Source organism: Pan troglodytes, chromosome 13, assembly GCF_028858775.2.
Source record: "Pan troglodytes isolate AG18354 chromosome 13, NHGRI_mPanTro3-v2.0_pri, whole genome shotgun sequence".
NCBI lineage: Eukaryota > Metazoa > Chordata > Mammalia > Primates > Hominidae > Pan > Pan troglodytes.
Window position 1 is genome coordinate 54,661,847 of NC_072411.2, and position 19,913 is coordinate 54,681,759.

Consider the following 19,913-nt stretch of genomic DNA (forward strand, 5'->3'; position numbering starts at 1 on the left):
TATGACGCAGGCTGGGTACCTAGAGCGAGTTCGGGGCTCACTTAGACAGTAGGCAGAATTTCTGTTCTGACCAAATGATTTTCCTCCTTTTAAGTTTCCCTTTGCCTAAATTAGTTATTACACCTCACAATTCTAATTAAGAAAAATGTTAAAAAGCTATTATAATTTCTACCTGACCAATGGGTACTAATTCATTTTGTTTGGTGCAAATGGTGTCATTTGAAAAACATCGGTGGGGAAAATGGGAGACTGGGTTGCTCCCTGGCAGAGCTGTTCTTTCTGTTTGCTCTCTGGTGCCCAGGTTGCCCGACACAGATTCTGTATGCCTTCACTCATGTGTTCACTCACTCCTTCATTTATCCAGTGAACACCTTTGAGTGCCCTCCATGTACTTGGCACTATCATAAGTATTAGAGAATCAAGGATGATAAGACAGTGTGAGTCTACTGAGGGAAAAACCTACTGCACTGTTTTAGTAGGTTGGTGCAAAAGCAATTGTGATTTTGGACCGTGAATTATCAATCATTATAACTAGGCTCAAACATATCTTTATTATGGCCGGTTGTGGTAGCTCATGTAATCCTAGCACTTTGGGAGGCTGAGGCGGGCGGATCACTTGAGGTCAGGAGTTTGAGACCAGCGTGGCCAACATAGCGAAACCCTGTCTCTACTAAAAATACAAAAATTAGCTGGGCATGGTGGCACATGCCTGTACTCCCAGCTACTTGGGAGGCTGAGGCAGGAGAATTGCTTGAACCCGGGAGGCAGAGGTTGTAGTGAGCTGAGACTGTACCACTTCACTCCAGCCTGGGTGAAAAGAGCGAGACTCCGTCTCAAAAACAAACAAATAAAATACATCTTTAGTAATCAAAATAGGAACCATTAAGATCAACACATTTTTGCCAATGAGAAATAAGTTTGTTTATTCCTGTAGTGAAAAAAATCTGTGCTTCTACATTCAACAACTCTTGGAAAGCATTTTCCGCATCCTGCTGGTTGTGGAAGCATTTTCCCTGCAAAAAGTTGTCGAGATGCTTGAAAAAGTGGTAGTCGGTTGGCAAGAGGTCAGGTGAATATGGCGGATGAGGCAAAGCTTCGTAGCCCAATTTGTTCAACTTTTCAAGCGTTGGTTGTGCAATGTGCAGTTGGGTGTTGTCGTGGAGAACTGGACCCTTTCTCTTGACCAATGCTAGCTACAGGCGTTGCTGTTTGGGGTGCATCTCATTGATTTGCTGAGCATACTTCTCAGATGTCATGGTTTCGCTGGGATTCAGAAAGCTGTAGTGGATCAGACCAGCAGCAGACCACCAAATGGTGACCATGACCTTTTTTTTTTTGGTGCAAGTTTGGCTTTGGGAAGTGCTTTGGAGCTTCTTCTTGGTCCAACCACTGAGCTGGTCATTGCTGATTCTCATATAAAATCCATTTTTTGTTGCATGTCATAATCTGATTGAGAAATGGTTCGTTGTTGTGTAGAAGAGGAGAAGATGACACTTGAAAGCAACGATTTTTTAAAACGTTTTCTCTCAGCTTATAAGGCACCCACTTACCAAGCTTTTTCACCTTTCAAATTTGCTTTAAAAGACTGTAGAATGGTTGATGTTGAGTTCTTCAGCAGCTTCTTGTGTGGTTCCAAGAGGATCAACTTCGATGATTGCTGTCAGTTGGCCATTGTCAACTTCTGATGGCCAGCCACTAAGCTCTTCATCTTCAAGGCTCTCGTGTCCTTTGCAAAACTTCTTGAACCACCAAATGCATTGCCAAATGCATTGTTGATGTTGCGAGTTGTCTTCACTGCTTTACAACCCGTTTTGAACTCAAATAAGAAAATTGCTTGAATTTGCTTTTTGTCTAACGTCATTTCCGTAGTCTAAAATAAATACAAACAGCAAGTTAATACGTCATTAGCAAAAAAAGTGAGAAGTGTGCATTAAAATGATGTATAACATAACCACATTGATTTAAGAATGTATTCCAATATCAAACAGCAGATTTCAGCAAATACTGCAGTTACTTTTGCACCAATAATTTGTCCACGTGCAGAGTTGAGTCAGGCAAGGGGGCCCAGAGCTGGTACCCGACGTCCTAAAGAAGCTGCTCAGGAGGCTGTGGGGGAGTGCCTGCCCCGGGAGGGGCCACACTGCAGACAGAAAGGTTCACACTAAACCTTGCTGAATAGGGAGGGGTTGTTAGCTGTGCAAGGCTGCTTTGGGTCCTAGTAATCAATACAACCTATGGTCAACAGACAAAAGGCTGCCCCCTGCTGGAGAGTCAGAGAAATGCAAAAAGAGTTGAAAATGTTAGGCAGAGGCTAAAAGATAATAGGCTAGACAGTGGCTCATGTCCGTAATCCCAACACTTTGGAAAGTCAGGGCAGGAGTTTGAAGGTGCAGTGAGCTATGATGGAACCACTGCACTCCAGCCTGGATGACATTGTGAAACCTTGTCTCTAAAACACACAAAACCTTAGGCTTGCTGCAGATAAGGACCTCTGAGCCTACGGGCCCACCCATAGGCTATTCTTGTAAGAGAAATGGAATAGTTTTGTGCAAGTGTGGGATTTAGAGTCCACATTTGTTACCTGAACTCCTCTGCCACTTACTAGCAGTGTGACCAAGGGCAGGCCACAGAACCTCTTTATGCTGCTTTTGCTCATTGACAAAATGAGCTAATGATGCAAATGAACTAGTGCATGCAAAGAATGTAATGTAGTGCTTATAATGCTTCTTTGCATTAAAAGATCTCTGTGCCAAAAGCTGGAAGCTAGGTTTAGGGCCCTTCAGTAAGCCTAAGAATCTCCTGAGAACTTGGACCAGCAGCCAGATTCGCTGTGGTTGTGACTTCCCCGTTGAGTTTCACTGGGATGTTCTTTCTCTGCTTTAGTCTCCCTTGAGAATGTTTTGCTGGATGTCAAGGAGCTCCAGAGGGGAATGGACTTGACCAAGAGAGAGTACACCATGCATGACCATAACACGCTGCTGAAGGAGTTCATCCTCAACAATGAGGGGAAGCTGAAGAAGCTGCAGGATGATGCCAAGATCGCACAGGCAAGTATCGGTGCCCCTGAAACCTGTGAAGAGGCTGCATCCATTAAAGCTGCCTGTGGTGCAGGCCCTGTATTTGGGGAGAAATGTTCCATTTCCCTCTGTTTGTGGAGGGTAGCTTTCTTGTGTAACTATTATTTATTACGGGGGGACCATTCCCAGGGTTATTCTTGGAAGGGCCCCGTCCTCATTGTCCTTTTCTAATCTGGGGCTCTTTACCCTGTCCCCTCCCCCTCCCCTTTCACTTCAATACTCACTCCAGTGTGGGTGCTGTATTCAGTTCAGCCCACATGCGTCAGGCCTGTGCTCGGCAAAGCAGTGTTTCCTGTGTATTGGGTTTCTGTAGATCTTGTCCTTGAAAATCTTACACTATACTGGGGGTTGCTGATAGATAGGCAGGCCTGCAAAACAGAATGAACAGTACGCTATCAGAAGAGGCAGAGGCAAAGTTGGGGGATGGGGACTCAGAAAGCAGATTCAGTGGAAGGGCCTCTGGTTTGGGGCAATCTTGTATCATGGAAGAGTTCAGGCAGAGACTGAGTGTCCCCTGTGTGAGGCTGTCATAGGGAGTGTTGAAGCAAGGAAGTGGAATTTAGGGTCAGAGTGACTAAGATCCCTTTTGACCTTGTTGGTTTTAAGGGGTTCTGCCACGGCCTTTGGAAACTCTTGTAAGAAAGGTTTCCTTGTTTTGTATGTGGGGTGTGTGCGTGTGCATGCATGCATGTATGCCTGTGTGTAGAAGTGGCAGGAGGTCCTGCAGATGAATTCCTGTGCCCCACTATTGCATTCCTCGGATTGCCTCTGCTGAGGCGTTTGGAGGAAACACGGAGGCGTTAGGCAATCTTGGGAGGTAAGGGAGGTGCAGCAACGCAAGGCCATGGGAGCCTCTGTCTCGTGGCTGCTGCTTTGCGTCAGCGTTCCCCCCAGAGCATCCAGTTCAAATGCCTAACTAATGAAACTCAAGAAAAATCTGCTTCTTCACAGGATGCCTTTGATGATGTTGTGAAGTATTTTGGAGAAAACCCCAAGACAACACCACCCTCTGTCTTCTTTCCTGTCTTTGTCCGGTTTGTGAAAGCATATAAGGTATATGTTAAGGCCCTCCTTGCCCTTATTTCTCAAGCAATTGCCCTCCTTGAGATGTGTCTGAGTCCCAGCTCTCTGCAGAGGCCTCCCAGTTCCTGTGGACAGCAGATCTGGGTGGCATTCACGAGATAGCAGTCCCTAGCTCTGTGGAGGCTGAGGGACATTATGGTCCCTTTCTCCACCTAGCCAGTCCTCTGCCTCAGCCAGAAAACAAAGCTCTTGGCAGCCCGCTTGGGGCAAGGGAGATGCTCAAAGACATTGCTGCCCCATTGACTGTTCACCTAGGCAGGGAAGGTGAAGGACTTGAAAATCCAGGCTTCTTGTGGAATTCTTTAATGGGTAGAAGTGAGCTGTGGGCTGTGGTGAAGGTGCATGATATAGCTGAAGTTAAGGAGAGCCTGCTTGTGTAAGTCATAGCACAGGGCTTAGGACCTCTTAGACCAGCATTTCTCTAGTATGGACTGAAGGATGGTGCTTTTAAGGATGGGCACTCTCTGTTTCTTTGTGTGGATCAGTAAGTGGCCCTTCCTTTAAATGGGAGGCCCTCTTGGACATAATCCAGGGCTGTGGTCTTGAAAAAGCCTATGACGCAAAGAGACATGTATCAGAAGAATTTGTCCATTTGAGAAATTACAAGAAGGCTGTTAGAAGATTTTAGCTGACCTTGGAAACACCTCAATCTATATCCTCCAGGCGTATCTGCATGTAGCACTGATAACATTGGTGGAGGTAGGAGGAATGTTTATTGCAGAGGGGAGGAGGGATGTGGCAGGGTTCTCCACACTTTTGAGAAGTCCTGTTGGAAATAGGGGGACACTTCCCTAACACCACTAGGGGCTGAAGGCTCTGGAAAATCATTATTGGGCCTTTTACTAAAACTCAAAAAGTCAAAATATTCTTAGCCCATCTTCCCTCAGCATGGCTTAATGTAGCAGTAGAGCTATAAGCTGCTGGTAGAAGGAACGTCTGTGGCAGTCAGGGTGAACAGAAACACAGCACAAACTCCGTGTGCCAGACTCTGAGGATTTGCTCGTGATGAGAAGGCTGCGGGCCACCAACTGCTGCCGTCTGCAGTGCTTGGTAGCCCAAGCCCACTGGCTGGCTGTGTTTATGTGCTGTAGAGATAGTCTGCGATGGCCCTTGTCATGTGCTGTGCCATTTTTTTCACATAAAAACACGTAAGTCTAAGGTCAAAAGAGAAAATATATTTTAAAATCGGCTAAGACAGGTTGGGAAGTGGCTGGGGTTTGTCTCAAAGCCTGAGGCATCAGCAGGGATATGCGTGGAGCAGAGGAAAAAGAAGCTGCCCTTGGTGGTCTGGGCTGTGTTGGAGGTCCCAGCCTGTCCATCAGCGTGCTCCTTCCACCTCACTGTTCCTCCCTGTGATTTTCACAGCTGATTCAGTGAAGCATGTGCCAGGCAGTGATGTGACTGCCAGGATGTTTTTCTTGCCCTATACGTGATGAATAGCCTCCTAGCCTGGCACTCACCTAGGGACTTTGTAGGCAGAGGTTGGGGATTTAGGACATCATTCCTCTCATATAGACCAAAATGAAAACAAAAGCAATGGAGACCCAAATGTAAACTTTATTACTGATAACAGCTGGGCTGGAGGATGTGGTGTCTGTGACCTTCTGCTTCAGCTGCAAATTAGGTAGATGACCTATCCATCAGTTCACAGCTTGACAACTAGAGGTCTCTTCGGGGAGGCCGGCTTCAAAAGAAAGAGTGCCCAAGAGGGCTGAGCTGAGGTGAGCCTATTCACTTTCTTCTAGATTCATCAGACTAGTCACACTGCCTTCCTTGGGAAGGAGTGAGGCATGGGAGAGTCCAAGAGTGTCATTCTGGTGAGGCCCTGAAAAGAAATGAGGGTTTTCCCCTAACAATAGGCAGAAGGCAGAAGAATCTTAGATCCTGCTATCAGAGGAGCTCTAGGTAGGCAGACTGTCTCTGAAAGGAAAACAAAATCACTGAGCACAGCTGCCAGGATGGTAGGTGCCCACCAGTGTGTGGGACAGAGACTAAGAGAAAGTTCAAACAGGGAGCGATCATGAGGAAAGGACTTCTGGATGAGTTGAATCTCAGCTCCCAGCTTTTAAAGAGATGTGACAGATAGCGAAGCCCAGAAGCAGAGCTAAATACAGGCATAAAGTGTAGATCTTCTCAACCTTCCATTTATTGTAATTCTCAACTCACTAAGGATGCTTGAAGAATGACTTTAAAAAATCTTGGCTGCTCTCATTTCCATTAACATGATCTTTCTGGTTCTTTTGATTTACCCAGCAAGCAGAAGAGGAAAATGAGCTGAGGAAAAAGCAGGAACAAGCTCTCATGGAAAAACTCCTAGAGCAAGAAGCTCTGATGGAGCAGCAGGATCCAAAGGTAAGAAGTGCTGCACTCATGAGACAGGTCCGTGAGGAGAGGCTGAGAGGGCTCTTCAGAGCAAGCCATACGAAGGACCAGCAAGCCTGGTGTGCCCAGGATCCTGACCACTTCCTTCTGGTGCCTGGACACTTGGCAAATGAAAATATGCTCATTGATTACTTTGTTCTGCAACCACTGGAATGAGGCTAAGAGCATGTTTGTGTAGCATATCCAAGCGTATAGACATCTGGAACTTAGTTGGATGTACAGAGAGGCCACACCAGATGACCCAGTGACCAGAAGGCTTAGCATCCAGAGAAGGCTTTATGCAGATGCCCATTGGTGCTGGCCTTGATAGCTGGAGGGACTTGCTAGCAGGAATGGAGGGAACATTTCATGGAGGGCAACCTCGTTAGTAGGTAAAGAGCATAAAGGCTGGCAGTCCAAAGTTTTCTTCATTGTGATCCCTGGCAACACAGTTTAAGACATCTATGGTCATTACCAGTTGTCTCTTGTTGCCGTAGACTCCAGCCTTCTTGTTGCTGCCAGGTGAAGTTTTGTGTGTTCGCCAGTGAAAGTTTTTGTTTCCTTCCCAGAAGCTTGAGTTTTCTGCATTTGAGCAGAATGTGGGATGTGTGTGTGTTTTTGGCCGAAGCTGCTTATTAGTAACATAATGCTCAGGCACATTTTGGATTTTCACAAACTCCTAATGGGTGCTGGCCTCACTAATCTCTGCTCTTCTTTCTTCTCAGTCTCCTTCTCATAAATCAAAGAGGCAGCAGCAAGAGTTAATTGCAGAATTAAGAAGACGACAAGTTAAAGATAACAGACATGTATATGAGGGAAAAGATGGTGCCATTGAAGATATTATCACAGGTAAAAGATATTTCTTCACTGTGGCCCATGGAGATCCCACTGGCCTCACCTAGACTGGGATGCATGCAGATTTTGCAGCTTCTTTTGTCCAGGGTTGTCAAGTTCATTAGTTGACTTTATTCACACCCAGAGTGATGCAGAGAGGCTTTGAAGTCTATTTACAGCAGCATGTATACTGCCCCAATACTCTGCATTGGAACCCTGTAAGTTTCAGCAGAGCTCCTTCATTTAAAGGATTTCCATTGTTATTGATATGTCATCATGCTCCATTTTTTTTTTCCTCGTGGCCACACCTAGCCACCTGCCTGATTAATAAACAAACACCGTGGACAAGACCCATTCAGCAATGTACTAATAATCACAGTCCATGGATGCTCTTTAAGAGCCTCTTTACTCATTCAAAGTAACTGAAGTCAGTAGGTACTTTAATTTGGGTGAGCCAACAGGCTTCCAGCCCAGGGTTGGGAACTGGTTTTATCAGCCAAGAATTGTGTTAACCCAGCCTGGTTCTTGTCTGATTAAATTAGCATAATGCTATCTCCTCGAACCAATTCTCCCAAATTTCTGTACTTCCTTTTACAGATCAGAGTAATAACTTGGGCACTAGTAGGAGAGGCAGCAAGTGACTTTTCCTTCATGTCTGTTGCACATGAATGTTGCTTATAAGCTTCCAGATGCTTATAGCTTTTTATAATGGGACAGTCCAATAATATGCAGATGTACTGAAAATAGTATGATGAGGTCCCATGTATCCCTCATCCATTTCAACAATTACGAACTGATGGCCAATCTTGTTACATGTACACTCTACCTACCCCCATATCCAACCCTTGACAACCAAGACGTAGAATTTCACTTGGAAATATTTCAGTATGTATCTTCAAAAGATAAGGACTCTTAAAAAATAAAAACAAAAACATACTTTTCACCATTATCACATCTAAGAATCCCTTAATATCAAATATCTAGTCATTAGTTCACATTTCCCCAACTGTCCTGATTTTTAAAAATAGAATTGCTAGACTCTTGATGTCTCATTTCTTCTTTTTTTTTTTTTTTTGATGGAGTCTCATTCTGTTGCCCAGGCTGGAGTGCAGTGGCGCTATCTCAGCTCACTGCAAGCTTTGCCTCCTGGGTTCACACCATTCTTCTGCCTCAGCCTCCCAAGTAGCTGGGACTACAGGCGCCCGCCACCACGCCCGGATGATTTTTTGTATTTGTAGTAGAGATGGGGTTTCACCGTGTTAGCCAGGATGGGCTCGATCTCCTGACCTCGTGATCTGCCCGCCTCGGCCACCCAAAGTGCTGGGATTACAGGCGTGAGCCACCATGCCCAGCCTGTCTCATTTCTTGTTATAGCTTAGTGAACATTGTACATTGGGATCCTAAATGGTCAAAACCACAAATTTTTTTCTCAACAGCTCAAACCCAGGGAAATTAAATACATAGGTTAGGTGATTAGGTAGATTAGATAGATTAAAAAGGAAGTCAATAATGAATTCCCTTCCAGATTAAAGCAGTGTAGGTCTTAGATAGTAAGTGGCTGATGAAAATGCCATTCTCTACACATGGCACACACACTCTGCACAGGTGTGCCTATTGGTATCTCAGTGTACATACTGCAGTGGCTTATAGATGCCCCCCAGATAAAACCTTCATTGTAGCACTCTCCTTGCCTCCTCCATGCTGGGGGAGAAACTCCACCCTGAGCAAGACCAGGAGCAGAGCTCCTTCCTAGGTAAGCACTTTTTGGTCTCAGTGCCATAAAATGAAGTTGTAGTTAGGGAAGCATCCAGCCTTGCTCATTAAGAACTTGGAGTTCTGGCCAGGCGAGGTGGCCCATGCCTGTAATCCTGAGCACTTTGGGAGGGTGAGGCAGGTGGATCACTTGAGATCAGGACTTCGAAACCAGCCTGGCCACATGGTGAAACACCATCTCTACTAAAAATACAAAAATCTTAGCCAGGCATGGTGGCTGGTGTCTGCAATCCCAGCTACTTGGGAGGCCAAGACAGGAGAATTGCTTGAACCTGGGAGGTGGAAGTTGCAGTGAGCTGAGATCATGCCACTGCACTCCGGCCTGGGCAACAGAGGGGGACTCTGTCTCAAAAAAAACAAAACAAAACAAACAAACAAAAACCAAAGAACTTGGAGTTCCTTTTTCATTAGTATGTCCTCCATCCCAATTACACCTGGCTTTATAAAATGAATGTACATTTTCTATTTGCTTGATCTAAGTCATTAATCTACTAGAAGAGGGGAATGAGTATCTGTTTATAGGGCAGTTTTTATCCTCCTTGGAGTATTTTTCATTTTCTGACCCACCCCAAAGCCCCAGATAAATTCCTTTGTACCTTTATGAACTAACTTGGGTATATATTGCCTTCCCCCTTTCCTGCCCATCTCCCCCACCCCCATCCCCAGGTATGATTAACAATGCACTAACCATGTACTAATGCAATAGATCTTGGCTTTTTATTCTCTTCTGTTTGTGTTGTTTGGCTGTCATTTTCAATGCAGTGCTGAAGACTGTGCCCTTTACTGCTCGCACCGCCAAGCGTGGCTCTCGGTTTTTCTGCGAACCTGTTCTCACTGAGGAATACCATTACTAAACTATTACTCTTTCTCACCTGATGCTCTTAAAAGGTTGCTACAGGTTTTTTGATGTCTTATGTCCTCCCCTGTGTGTCTGTCAGGGCCCACCAACATGCTAGCATGGAATTGCCATCTCCATCATGTTATATTTTGTGTTGTTCTCATGCTGCATGGTTTTGCATTTCAATTATTATTGCTCACTCACTGGCCACTTTCAATACATGTATGTATTCACATTGCTGTAACAGTCTGGGTGTGTTTGACAGCTGAATTCATAGAATTGTTCACAGAAATTTTCAGAAAAACAGAGCAAAAATATTAAGAGCACTTCTTTGAGAATCAGGATTGGTACCAAGTAGATTGCTTATAAGATTTTTGAGCTAATGTCCTTCAACATATCCATTAATAACAATAACTGCTATACCTAACATGTATTAAGAACTTACTGTGTTCAGGTTGGATGCAGTGGCACATGCCTGTAATTCCAGTACTTTGAGAGGCTGAGGCAAAAGGATCACTTGAGCCCAGGAGTTTGAGACCAGCCTGGGTAACATAGGGAAGCCCCATCTTTACAAAAAATACAAAAATCAGCTGGGCATGGTGGTGCACACTTGTAGTCCCAGCTACCCGGGAGGCTGAGGTGGGAGCATTGCTTGAGCCCAGGAGGTGGAGGGTGCAGTGAGTGGAGATCCCACCAATGCACTCCAGCCTCGGCAACAGAGTGAGACCCTGTCTCAAAAAAACAAAAACAAAAAACAAAACATACTGTTCTAAGTAGGTTTACAGATATTAACCTAGCCCTTTTATCCTATACCCAGTTAATATGCTTTGATAGCATAATCACCTGCCATATGAAAGTGCTCAGGAATGCGAAGTGCTCTAAAGTGCAAAATGACTTGCAGAAGGAACTGTGAACTATGCACAGCTGCAAATCAGGCCTTTCTTAACTCTCTTATACGTCCATAGCATGATGGAACTCGTAATATGAGCTTAACACAGGGAACCCTTTTAACCTAGCTTGTATATGTAGATATAGGCAATCCATAGCTTTATGACACCCTACTTTAGTAGGCCACCTCTATTCCTTCTGAATGTCATGCCCATGTTCAACTATCAGTAATTCCATGTTGGAGCAAAGCTGTGAGGCAGGACATGAATACAAAGGCTTAGGTCCTCCCACTGTCTTATCTCATTCACGCATCTTCACCGGTAGCTCTGTTCCATGTCAAACCCAGGCTATTTCTTCTGTGATGAGATCATATCTTGACCTGCTTCTTTGGTCAGGATGATGGCACCAGAAATACTAACAGCAAATATCATTGGAAAATGCCACTGTTTTTAAATTGGGGGGGGAAAAAAGGATCAAACTTTTCAAAGTAACCTCCTGGGCACAGTTTTTGATGCCTAATAAGAAACGAACTTCTCTCGTGTCTAGTTGATTAGAAAAGAGACAAGGGAAGCACATACTCTAATTGGACGTAGCCATTGACTCCTGTGCTGAGATTGACATGGAATTGGGTATGTGTTTATTTTGTGGCATAACTATTCTATGAATTGCACTTATGTATGTTCTTCTATCTCTGATATCAAAGGACATAGAGTGTCATTGCCTGCTCTGCAGTGTACTTACCCACCAGTGCTTATTAACAGGCTAGAAAACTGTCATCTGCTTGGCTGATGTTTGCTATCAGTTTTGCTGTTGGACTATATCTTTCTGGAGCCAATCTTCAAAGCAGCTTGGAACTGGGTGGTCAGAGAGCTGGGTGGGAAGATGCACTCATCCTTCCCTTATTTGATCTAACATTTCTTGTAGTAATGGCTTCTCATTCTCTTCCTCTGTTGGCTAACATGCCTGGGAATGTTGAGCACTAAGTTGAGTTGCTTTCCATTTTCATCCCATTTTTTCTTAACCATCATTTTGTGTTTTTGTTTTTTTCTGTTTAGCCTTAAAGAAGAATAATATCACTAAATTTCCAAATGTTCACTCGAGGGTAAGGATTTCTTCTAGCACACCGGTGGTGGAGGATACACAGAGCTGGCAAGCATCACTTTTTACTTAGCTTCCTCCTCTCTCTGTATGCAGATCAATGGTTTTCAATCTATGGCTGAGGGTAATACTGGTGAGAATCTGACCAGGGAGTTTTTGTACCTCACATTCCAATGATGCAGGGATTGAGCCTCTCTGTTGGACTCTTTCTCGGCCTGCTTTAAAGTTCTCAAGTGTGATGGCTTGGGCAAGGGTATTTGCTGATGATTGTATTTGCTTTGAGTGTTGGGCTGTCCTTCCCTTACCCCTGTCTTGGCCTTTGAGTTACTCAGTTAAACCCATTTTGATCTGAAGCGACTGAAAGCAGGTCCTGGCCAGGTAACATTACAGCCTTTGAAGGATTAAGATCTTTAGAACTAATTGCTCAGAGGATGAAGAACCACAAAGCTGCATATGAGGCAAAAGTGTAATTCTGGACTTTCATTACCAGTGTGGGCTAGGAAGCAGAGGCTTGAGAGGATTGGGGTATGCAAAACTATTTTTTCCTTAAATTTAAGAGTAGAGGCTGGGCATAGTGGCTCACACCTATAATCTGTAATCCCAGCACTCTGGGAGGCCGAGGTGGGCAAATCTGTTGAGTTCAAGATCACCCTGGGCAATGAAGCAAAATCCCCATCTCTACAAAAAACAAACAAACAAACAAACAAAAGTTAGCCAGGCATGGTGGCAAATTCCTGTAGCCCAGCTACCTGGGACGCTGAGATGCGTGGATCCCTTGAGCCCAGGAGGTGGATGCTGCAGTGAGCAGAGATCCACCACTACACTCCAGCCTCAGTGACAGAGACTGTCCTCCCCTCACAACCCCCGCCCCCCCAGAAAAGAGTAGGGCAGGGTCACACAAATTCCAATGAGTCAAGGAGCCAGGAAGGTAACAGGCCTGGTAGGAACTGTGCTGAACCTAGAGCACAGATCTTAGCTCCAGCTTCTTTTTGCTGTGTAGGAACTGGGGCCCGGTTTTGCCAGATCTTCCAGTTTTTCAAAAGAAGCCAGAAACCCTGGTCTTTATGTTAATTACCAATTTAAACATCAGGAAACTGTACATGTGCGGGGGGTGGGGGGGCACAGTGGAGCAAACATTCTGTGGGTCAAATGTGGTCCATCAGCTCCATTTTCAACTTGTTGAGTAGATAAAGGGATACAAAAGATTCAATTTGGTTTAATTCTGTTATTTGTTTGTATTTCCCTTTCTAAAGATAGCATGTATTCTAGCAGAAGTCAACAATACTAAGTTAATGAAACGGAAGTAAATACTAATTAAACAGGAAAAGTATAAAGCCTGCTTTACTTTTTTCATTATGCCCTGACTTCATCAAAGGGAGGCTGCATAGCCTAGCCTGCTGGCTAGCTACCTGACTTACTCAAGAAAGCATGCCTTCATACTGAGTTCTTGTATAAAATTCCTCTGCTCCTCCCACTTCATCCTGACAGAGCAATGCCTATTTGGACTGGTACGCAGTGATTGACTCATTCATTTAACAAGGATTTTCTTATGCAGGAGGGCCCACACAACTACTTCTTGCTGACGTAACATAAAAAATATTGGGTGGTAGAGCTCGGTAGTCCCCACTTCTCAGGAGGCTGAGGTGGGAGAATTGCTTGAGACTTGTTCAAATCTGGCCTGGACAACATAACAAGACCCCATTTCTTAAAAAAAAATAGGTGGCAGAAAAGGATGCCAGGGAATAGACTATTATTTTGGTTTAGATTTAATGGTTAATTGAACATCATTTTGTTTAAAATTTACAAAATAATAAACTCAGCTAGCTTAATGGAATGAAAATAATAGAGCCCTTATCTGCAAACTGAAGGTCTTTAGGTTCTTGTTAAAACTGCGAGGAAAAGATGGGACAGGACAGTCTGCTTTATTAATTTTGCAGTTTAAAATTTATTGCAGTTACTATTTATTCATTCAGGCTTCCAGAATAAAAACAAAACAAAAAAATTAAGCTACAGCTGCTTCTAATTTAAGAAACATTTCAAAATAAGACTTCAGCTAGACTCTGGCCAGTGACAGAAATAATCTATATATTTTTCTCTCAAGTCCTAGAATCCTACCAGTATTACATCCTGTTTTGTTTGACTGTAAATATTGAAGGCAAATGTTTTATGTCTTTGATTCAATGCTCAGTGAGTTTGAAGGGCCCATTAGCTGACTTTTCTACACAAGCTGCTTTGATTGGCTGCCAGCTGGCCTTTGTCTTGCTTAGACACATGCTATTAAAGGTTGCTATTCTCTCACTGGCACTCTCCCCTTTACAGATCTTAGAAACCAACCATACAGACGAGCCGATGCGGTGAGGAGAAGCGTCAGGCGGCGCTTTGATGATCAGAACTTGCGTTCTGTTAATGGTGCCGAAATAACAATGTGAACCTGAGACTGGCCTGCATGAATACAGGGTGTGCGTGAATGAAACTGCCCACATGAACTTTATGTGCTACCATTTAACTGCAGCCTTGAACACACAAAAAAATATTCTTAAGGGCTCAGATTTAGCAAACACAAAAGAATTTTAAAATGAGCTCTCCTTTCAACCCTTAACAAGTGCCTAAAAATGGAAGTACCTGTTCAGATTAATCAAAGCAATAGGATTTGATTTGACTAGGTATCTTTTTACACCAGTATGTTATTTTTAACCAAAATGTAAAGTTCTTATTAAACTCATTACCTGCCATTGTGATTGTCCCATCATGGCCCACCTGGTTTCCTGATGTTGTAAATAACATCAATGCATCTGCTGTGGGTCCTTTGCTGAGATGTCTTTGAAGGAATTTTGTTTTAGCCATATCCATCAACTTTGTATTTTACTTGCAATTTGGAAGAAGGAAAGTCACATGATGAAACTCCTTTTGTCTATAACCAGGCCCTGGCAAAGTGCAAACAGGATGCAACTGCAGTGGCACAAAGGTCACTCAATCCTTTGTTTCCAGTTTCACATTCTACTACTTCTGTGCTAGAGAACGATGCTCTGTGAGAGGCATTCACTGGTATGAATGTGGGGATATAGTGTATAAGACTTATTTGCAGTACTGTGTTCTTCAGCTAGAGGCAGCTTTTAAAATAATGCAAGTGTATTTATTAGCATTAAAATTAACATCTCAGTAATCAGCATTAGCATTTCTGAGGACCATTATTAATTCTGAGAACAGAAATTGGTGCCTTGCAAGGAAGTTTACTAGCTCTATCAACAAGCATTCAAGGTTACATCTGCTAGCAGAGTAGTGTTAGGAACCTGGCCTTATTCTCCTCTGACAATCGCAATTTTTTCTTATTTTTTGTAAATTCAAGAAGATACACTTGGCATCGTGTATCGAGGCTAACTTTTTCATGCATTTCCCAGACTACTTATGGAGAATTGCAGTTTAAGTTGCTGAAAAGTATTAACATGGTATTAAGCTTAAATAATACGTAATGGGACTAGATGGCCCACTAAGCCACTGTTATTTTTCCTTCCTCTCTGGCAGGGCACTTGATCCATTCCAAAGTCAAAAACTGGACTGAAGCTAAATTTGTACTTTTCATAATATACATTCTGCTTCTGGCTTATCTTCTTGGTACATCAATATATTAATTGTAAAGTTTATTGTATAGTATTTAACCGCTGAAGTTCCTATTTTATGTTGTGCTTATGTGAACCCCTTGGTGAAGGTCCCTTTTCCTTGGATGTGTAGTTATATGATCTTTTTAAATGTACAGATATTTTGCTATAAAATCGGTGCAGTTTTTTATGGTTTTTACACTTCTCTTTAATTCCCACCTAAGCCTCTGGGTAATATTGTAAATATTGTTTTAAAATGCATCAGCCTATGCTATACAATCTGAACGTTATTTTAACTTATAGTTTTTTTTAATATATATATTTAACTATAAGGACAGTTTAGGGAACAAGTTACCTACCACATTTCACTTTAGTGTACCTATTTACAGAAAGATTAAACTGCCACCTGCGGGCACATTCCCATAAATGTGTACTTTAAAAAGAACATGCCAAGATTTTGTCTTTCTGTGGACTCAACATTCACTTCGATTAAAAATAGCAATTTGACCAAGTTGGACTTCCACTACAAAGCAGCTGTTTTCCAAAGTTCAATGCTGACATATATATATATTAAAATAATTGCCTATTTATTAATCTACAAATAGACAACGTTGGCATGTTCTTTTCTGTTTGTCTATTAATGGGCCTGCTTCTTAGCAATATTAGAATGTTTTATAAAAGCAATTCATGTTACTTTTCTGGTCTTTTCATGGCATATGAGCAAATAATAAACTATTTACACTACTATTCTGTAATATGTTGTAATCTTTCAATGGTACAATTTAGGGGGTTTTAGCAATATTATGTAGACTTACCTTCTAGAAACAAATATATCTTGCTATTTGAACTCAGAATCCAAATATACTTGGTAAACGTCAGGAAGGATTCCTCCCTATGTGAACTCTTGACCGCTTGCTATATAAAACATAGACAATGGATCTTGGAAGTGAGACTACATCTCCAAAATTGCATTTATAAACATACACCTTCTAGGTAAACAGCACCTTTGTTTGGTGAAATGCCACAACGCCCCCAGCAGCCCCACCAAATGTTACAATTAGGATGTTGTACAAATAAAGATAATAGGCTATATATTAACTAACTGCATAGTTAACCCTGCACCCAATAACCATACCAGTTGGCAAGGTACAGAAGCAGTTTGGCCCCCATTGCACAAACAGTTGTAATAAAACTCCCAGTCATCAAAAGTTTATGTGTAACATTTCATATGTTCTTTTTATGGAAACAAGAAAAATTTTAAATTTTAGAATACCTTTCAAGTGGCTTAAATTTAGAGGCATATAAATTATAGTCATTTAAGGAATTATAATTTATATAATTATTGTCACAACTACCACAGTGTACTTTGCATTTGTCACACACAACTGCTTACAGATTAAAGGCAATAATCTTTATTCCTCACAAGAAGCCTGTGAGGTATTTAACACTGTTGTGCACATTGGGAAACTGACTCAGCAAACTGACTTGCCCAGGGGCAATCTAATAAATGCCTATAATAAAGCCTTAGGTCTTTTGTTCGCAATTCAGTGCACTTTCCACTAAACCAGTTATACAATGTGTTAGAAGCTTTATTTTATGAGAGAAAAAGTCTTGCGATCAGTAAGGATCTCTACTTTGTTTTACCATCAGACTGGTGCCTAATGGTAAAAGAAAAATCTTTTAATATTCCACAAATTCAGAATGTTTTCAAACTCAACTACAGCAGTTAAGTTCAAATGAGGCAGATAGAGTAACATTCATCTTTCTTTTAAAAGGTATTTACCAATGACTTTGAATTAAATACTCACGTTCCCCACTCCCCATCATCTAACACTGAAATTCACTGCAGTGCCCAGTGGCCATCCTGACTCAACTCTGCTCTCAATAGAATGGGGCTTGATACCCATCACTGACTCTGCTTTGGTTCAACATACTGGAATCTTCTCTGCAGAATGAGGTGATTTTACACTGGAAAATAAATAGATGATACATTTCTTATACTCGCTCCATAATCCACATTTTGTTTGTTAGACAAGGTCTGGCTCTATCAATCACCTAGGATGGAATGCAGTGGTACAATCTCAGCTCAGGGCAACCTCTGCCTCTTGGGCTCAAGCCATCCTCCCACTTCAGCCTCCCGAGTAGCTGGGACTGTAGACACGCACAACCACACCTGGCTAATTTTTCTAGAAATAGGGTTTTGCCGTGTTGCCCAGGCTGGTCTCAAACTCCTGAGCTCAAGTGATCTGCCTGCCTCATCCTCCCCAAGTGTTGGGATTACAGGCACAAACCATTGTGCCCAGCCACACATACCTATTTTAATGTTTGATAACTCTTCTTAACCCTAATATATTTCCTAATTTTTATCAGAAATGTCTCCAAAGATGAATTTATCAGATTTCATCAAAAGGATTTGTTTTCCATTTCTTTTTAAACTAATAGCCCATCTATGCCCAAGAAAAATCTGAAGAAACAAACATGTACGTGAAATAAGTGATGGGGTTTTTTTTTTTTTTAAGTCTTTTTATCAAGAAAAAGAGGAATTACACTGAGAAAACACAACGTGGGCCTCCAGCAACTCTCACAGCATAGAGCTTGCTGCCTGAGTGGTGCTTAAAGGAAAAAACTGACACAAATCCAATTTAGTAAAAGATACCATTTTTTCTAATAAATTATATTTATTTACAAAAGGTCTAATTTTATATAACTATGAGGTTCTTTTACATCAGAATAATATATAAACAGAGGTGAAAATCTGGTAATTACAAACACAGAAAATAGAAACCTTGTTCCCTTATTACTCACCTTTCAGAACAAGTCCTTGGCTCAGTTGTAGAGGTGGGGAAGACCAACACCTACCGAAGTTTGCAGGCAGGAGCCCCCAAAAATGTTTATAAATAACACATTTAGATACCCTAAGGAACAGTAGTGAAGAATAGCATCAAGGAATGGCTTAGTTTGAATCTGATCTAATTCACCAGCCACTCACTGTTTCATTGTCCACGACTAGGGGCAGGGAGGATTAGCCAGTATGAATGTCAACTTTACAAGTAGGGTAATTACCATCAAATTAACAGTTACCAATCACTAGCACTGAGATGGCTTTGAACTAGATCCTACTGAGAATCACAAAAGCAGTTTTGATAGTCTTAAGCTATTATAGCTAAGTGTCTTAAAATGGAGAGTTAGGGAGAATGTGTGGGTAATTAGAGCAAAATCATCTCTCACTTTCCACCTCACCTTTAAGACAGCTCCAAAAAACTGAGTGCCTGACATGTCACCATATTTCAGCCCTATTCAAAAATAGCCCAAAATGATGAGTTTTCAACTTTAAATTGTATGTTCTCACAAGTTTTGGACATGTCTGAAGTAAAAGCTAAGGTACAGTCACTGGACCTTATTTTGGGTGCACTTCAATTATGACTGTGACTTTAGTGGTGGGTTAGTATGGTTTATTGCAATGATGCTTTTTTAAGCCCTTTAATACAGATGATGGGTACCATGGATGCCAGATGAATACATATTTCAACTAGTATTTTACATTCATTCCAAAAGTGCCTATTATATGCCAGGCACTGTCCTATTCCACAAGGATATATAACAGTAAATGAACCAGATAAATCCCTGCCACCGAGGAACTTACATGACCACCAGTTAAAGTCGAAACAATTGGAAGAGTAATGTAAGAATAAGGATGGTAAGAATCATCAGACTGGTATACGCCATTACCAGAAGCACAGAATGAGATTATAAGCCTGTTAGAACACAGTTCCATGAAAGTAACGACATTATTTTGCTTTCGTGTAAAATGAGTGTAATTTTATGTAGAGAATGTAGGATGGTTGAATTAACATCTACCTAACACTGAGAGAAATATATACCCAAGGGAAAATAAAAAGTCTCAGATTTAAGATAGAAGGAATTAATGTACTATGCTTCATTTTGTTTAGAAAGTTTTAAAAGCTGAAGTTTTTTAGTTTCATAATTTAAATTACATAATATACTTAAATATCCTTTTTTAAAAAAGCATTCATCACTCCTCCCTGGGTACTATGTGATTACAAATAGTTTTCTCTTACATAGCATCTAAGCTTAAAAAAAAAAAATCTTCATATAAAGGGGTTACTCCTTTCTGGATGCAAAAATACGAGTGGCTGCATAGCCAGCACTCAGCTGACTCTAAGACCAGAAGAAAACCGGGAACATTTAGACAAATGTTTTTTAAAGCATATAACCAAATTATGTAATTGAATGAAAACTGAATTACACAGTTTGAAAACTTTCCAGAAAAATGCACACAGATTTTTTTCTAGGAGTTTTTACAGTTTCTTCATCCTACCATTAACTGATTCCCTTACTTTAGGA

General features: G+C 41.9%; 1 protein-coding gene and 1 long non-coding RNA gene across 13 annotated transcripts in view; one reads left to right on the forward strand and one right to left on the reverse strand.

Annotated features, from left to right (window-relative positions):
• Positions 1–16,303, forward strand: part of FMNL2 (formin like 2) — a 474,212-nt gene extending 457,909 nt beyond the window's left edge. For 4 of the 12 annotated variants that reach the window (XM_054679872.2, XM_515836.8, XM_009443495.5 and 1 more), the window contains 5 exons: positions 2,884–3,047; positions 4,029–4,130; positions 6,414–6,512; positions 7,247–7,370; positions 14,272–16,303. In XM_054679872.2, the coding sequence (XP_054535847.1) occupies positions 2,884–3,047; positions 4,029–4,130; positions 6,414–6,512; positions 7,247–7,370; positions 14,272–14,381 (599 nt within the window). In that variant the 3' untranslated portion in view covers positions 14,382–16,303. Of the gene's footprint in view, positions 1–2,883; positions 3,048–4,028; positions 4,131–6,413; positions 6,513–7,246; positions 7,371–9,890; positions 10,017–11,909; positions 12,004–14,271 lie in introns of all 12 variants that reach the window. The other 8 variants (XR_010150095.1, XR_010150096.1, XM_009443496.5 and 5 more) reach the window with 5 other exon arrangements.
• On the reverse strand, positions 902–14,272 carry LOC134808044 (uncharacterized). Its single transcript, XR_010150097.1, has 3 exons — positions 12,538–14,272; positions 3,302–3,445; positions 902–1,870 (listed from the first exon to the last, which is right to left on the reverse strand). It is a non-coding gene; the product is annotated as an uncharacterized LOC134808044 (long non-coding RNA).
• Positions 16,304–19,913: the final 3,610 nt, after the last annotated feature.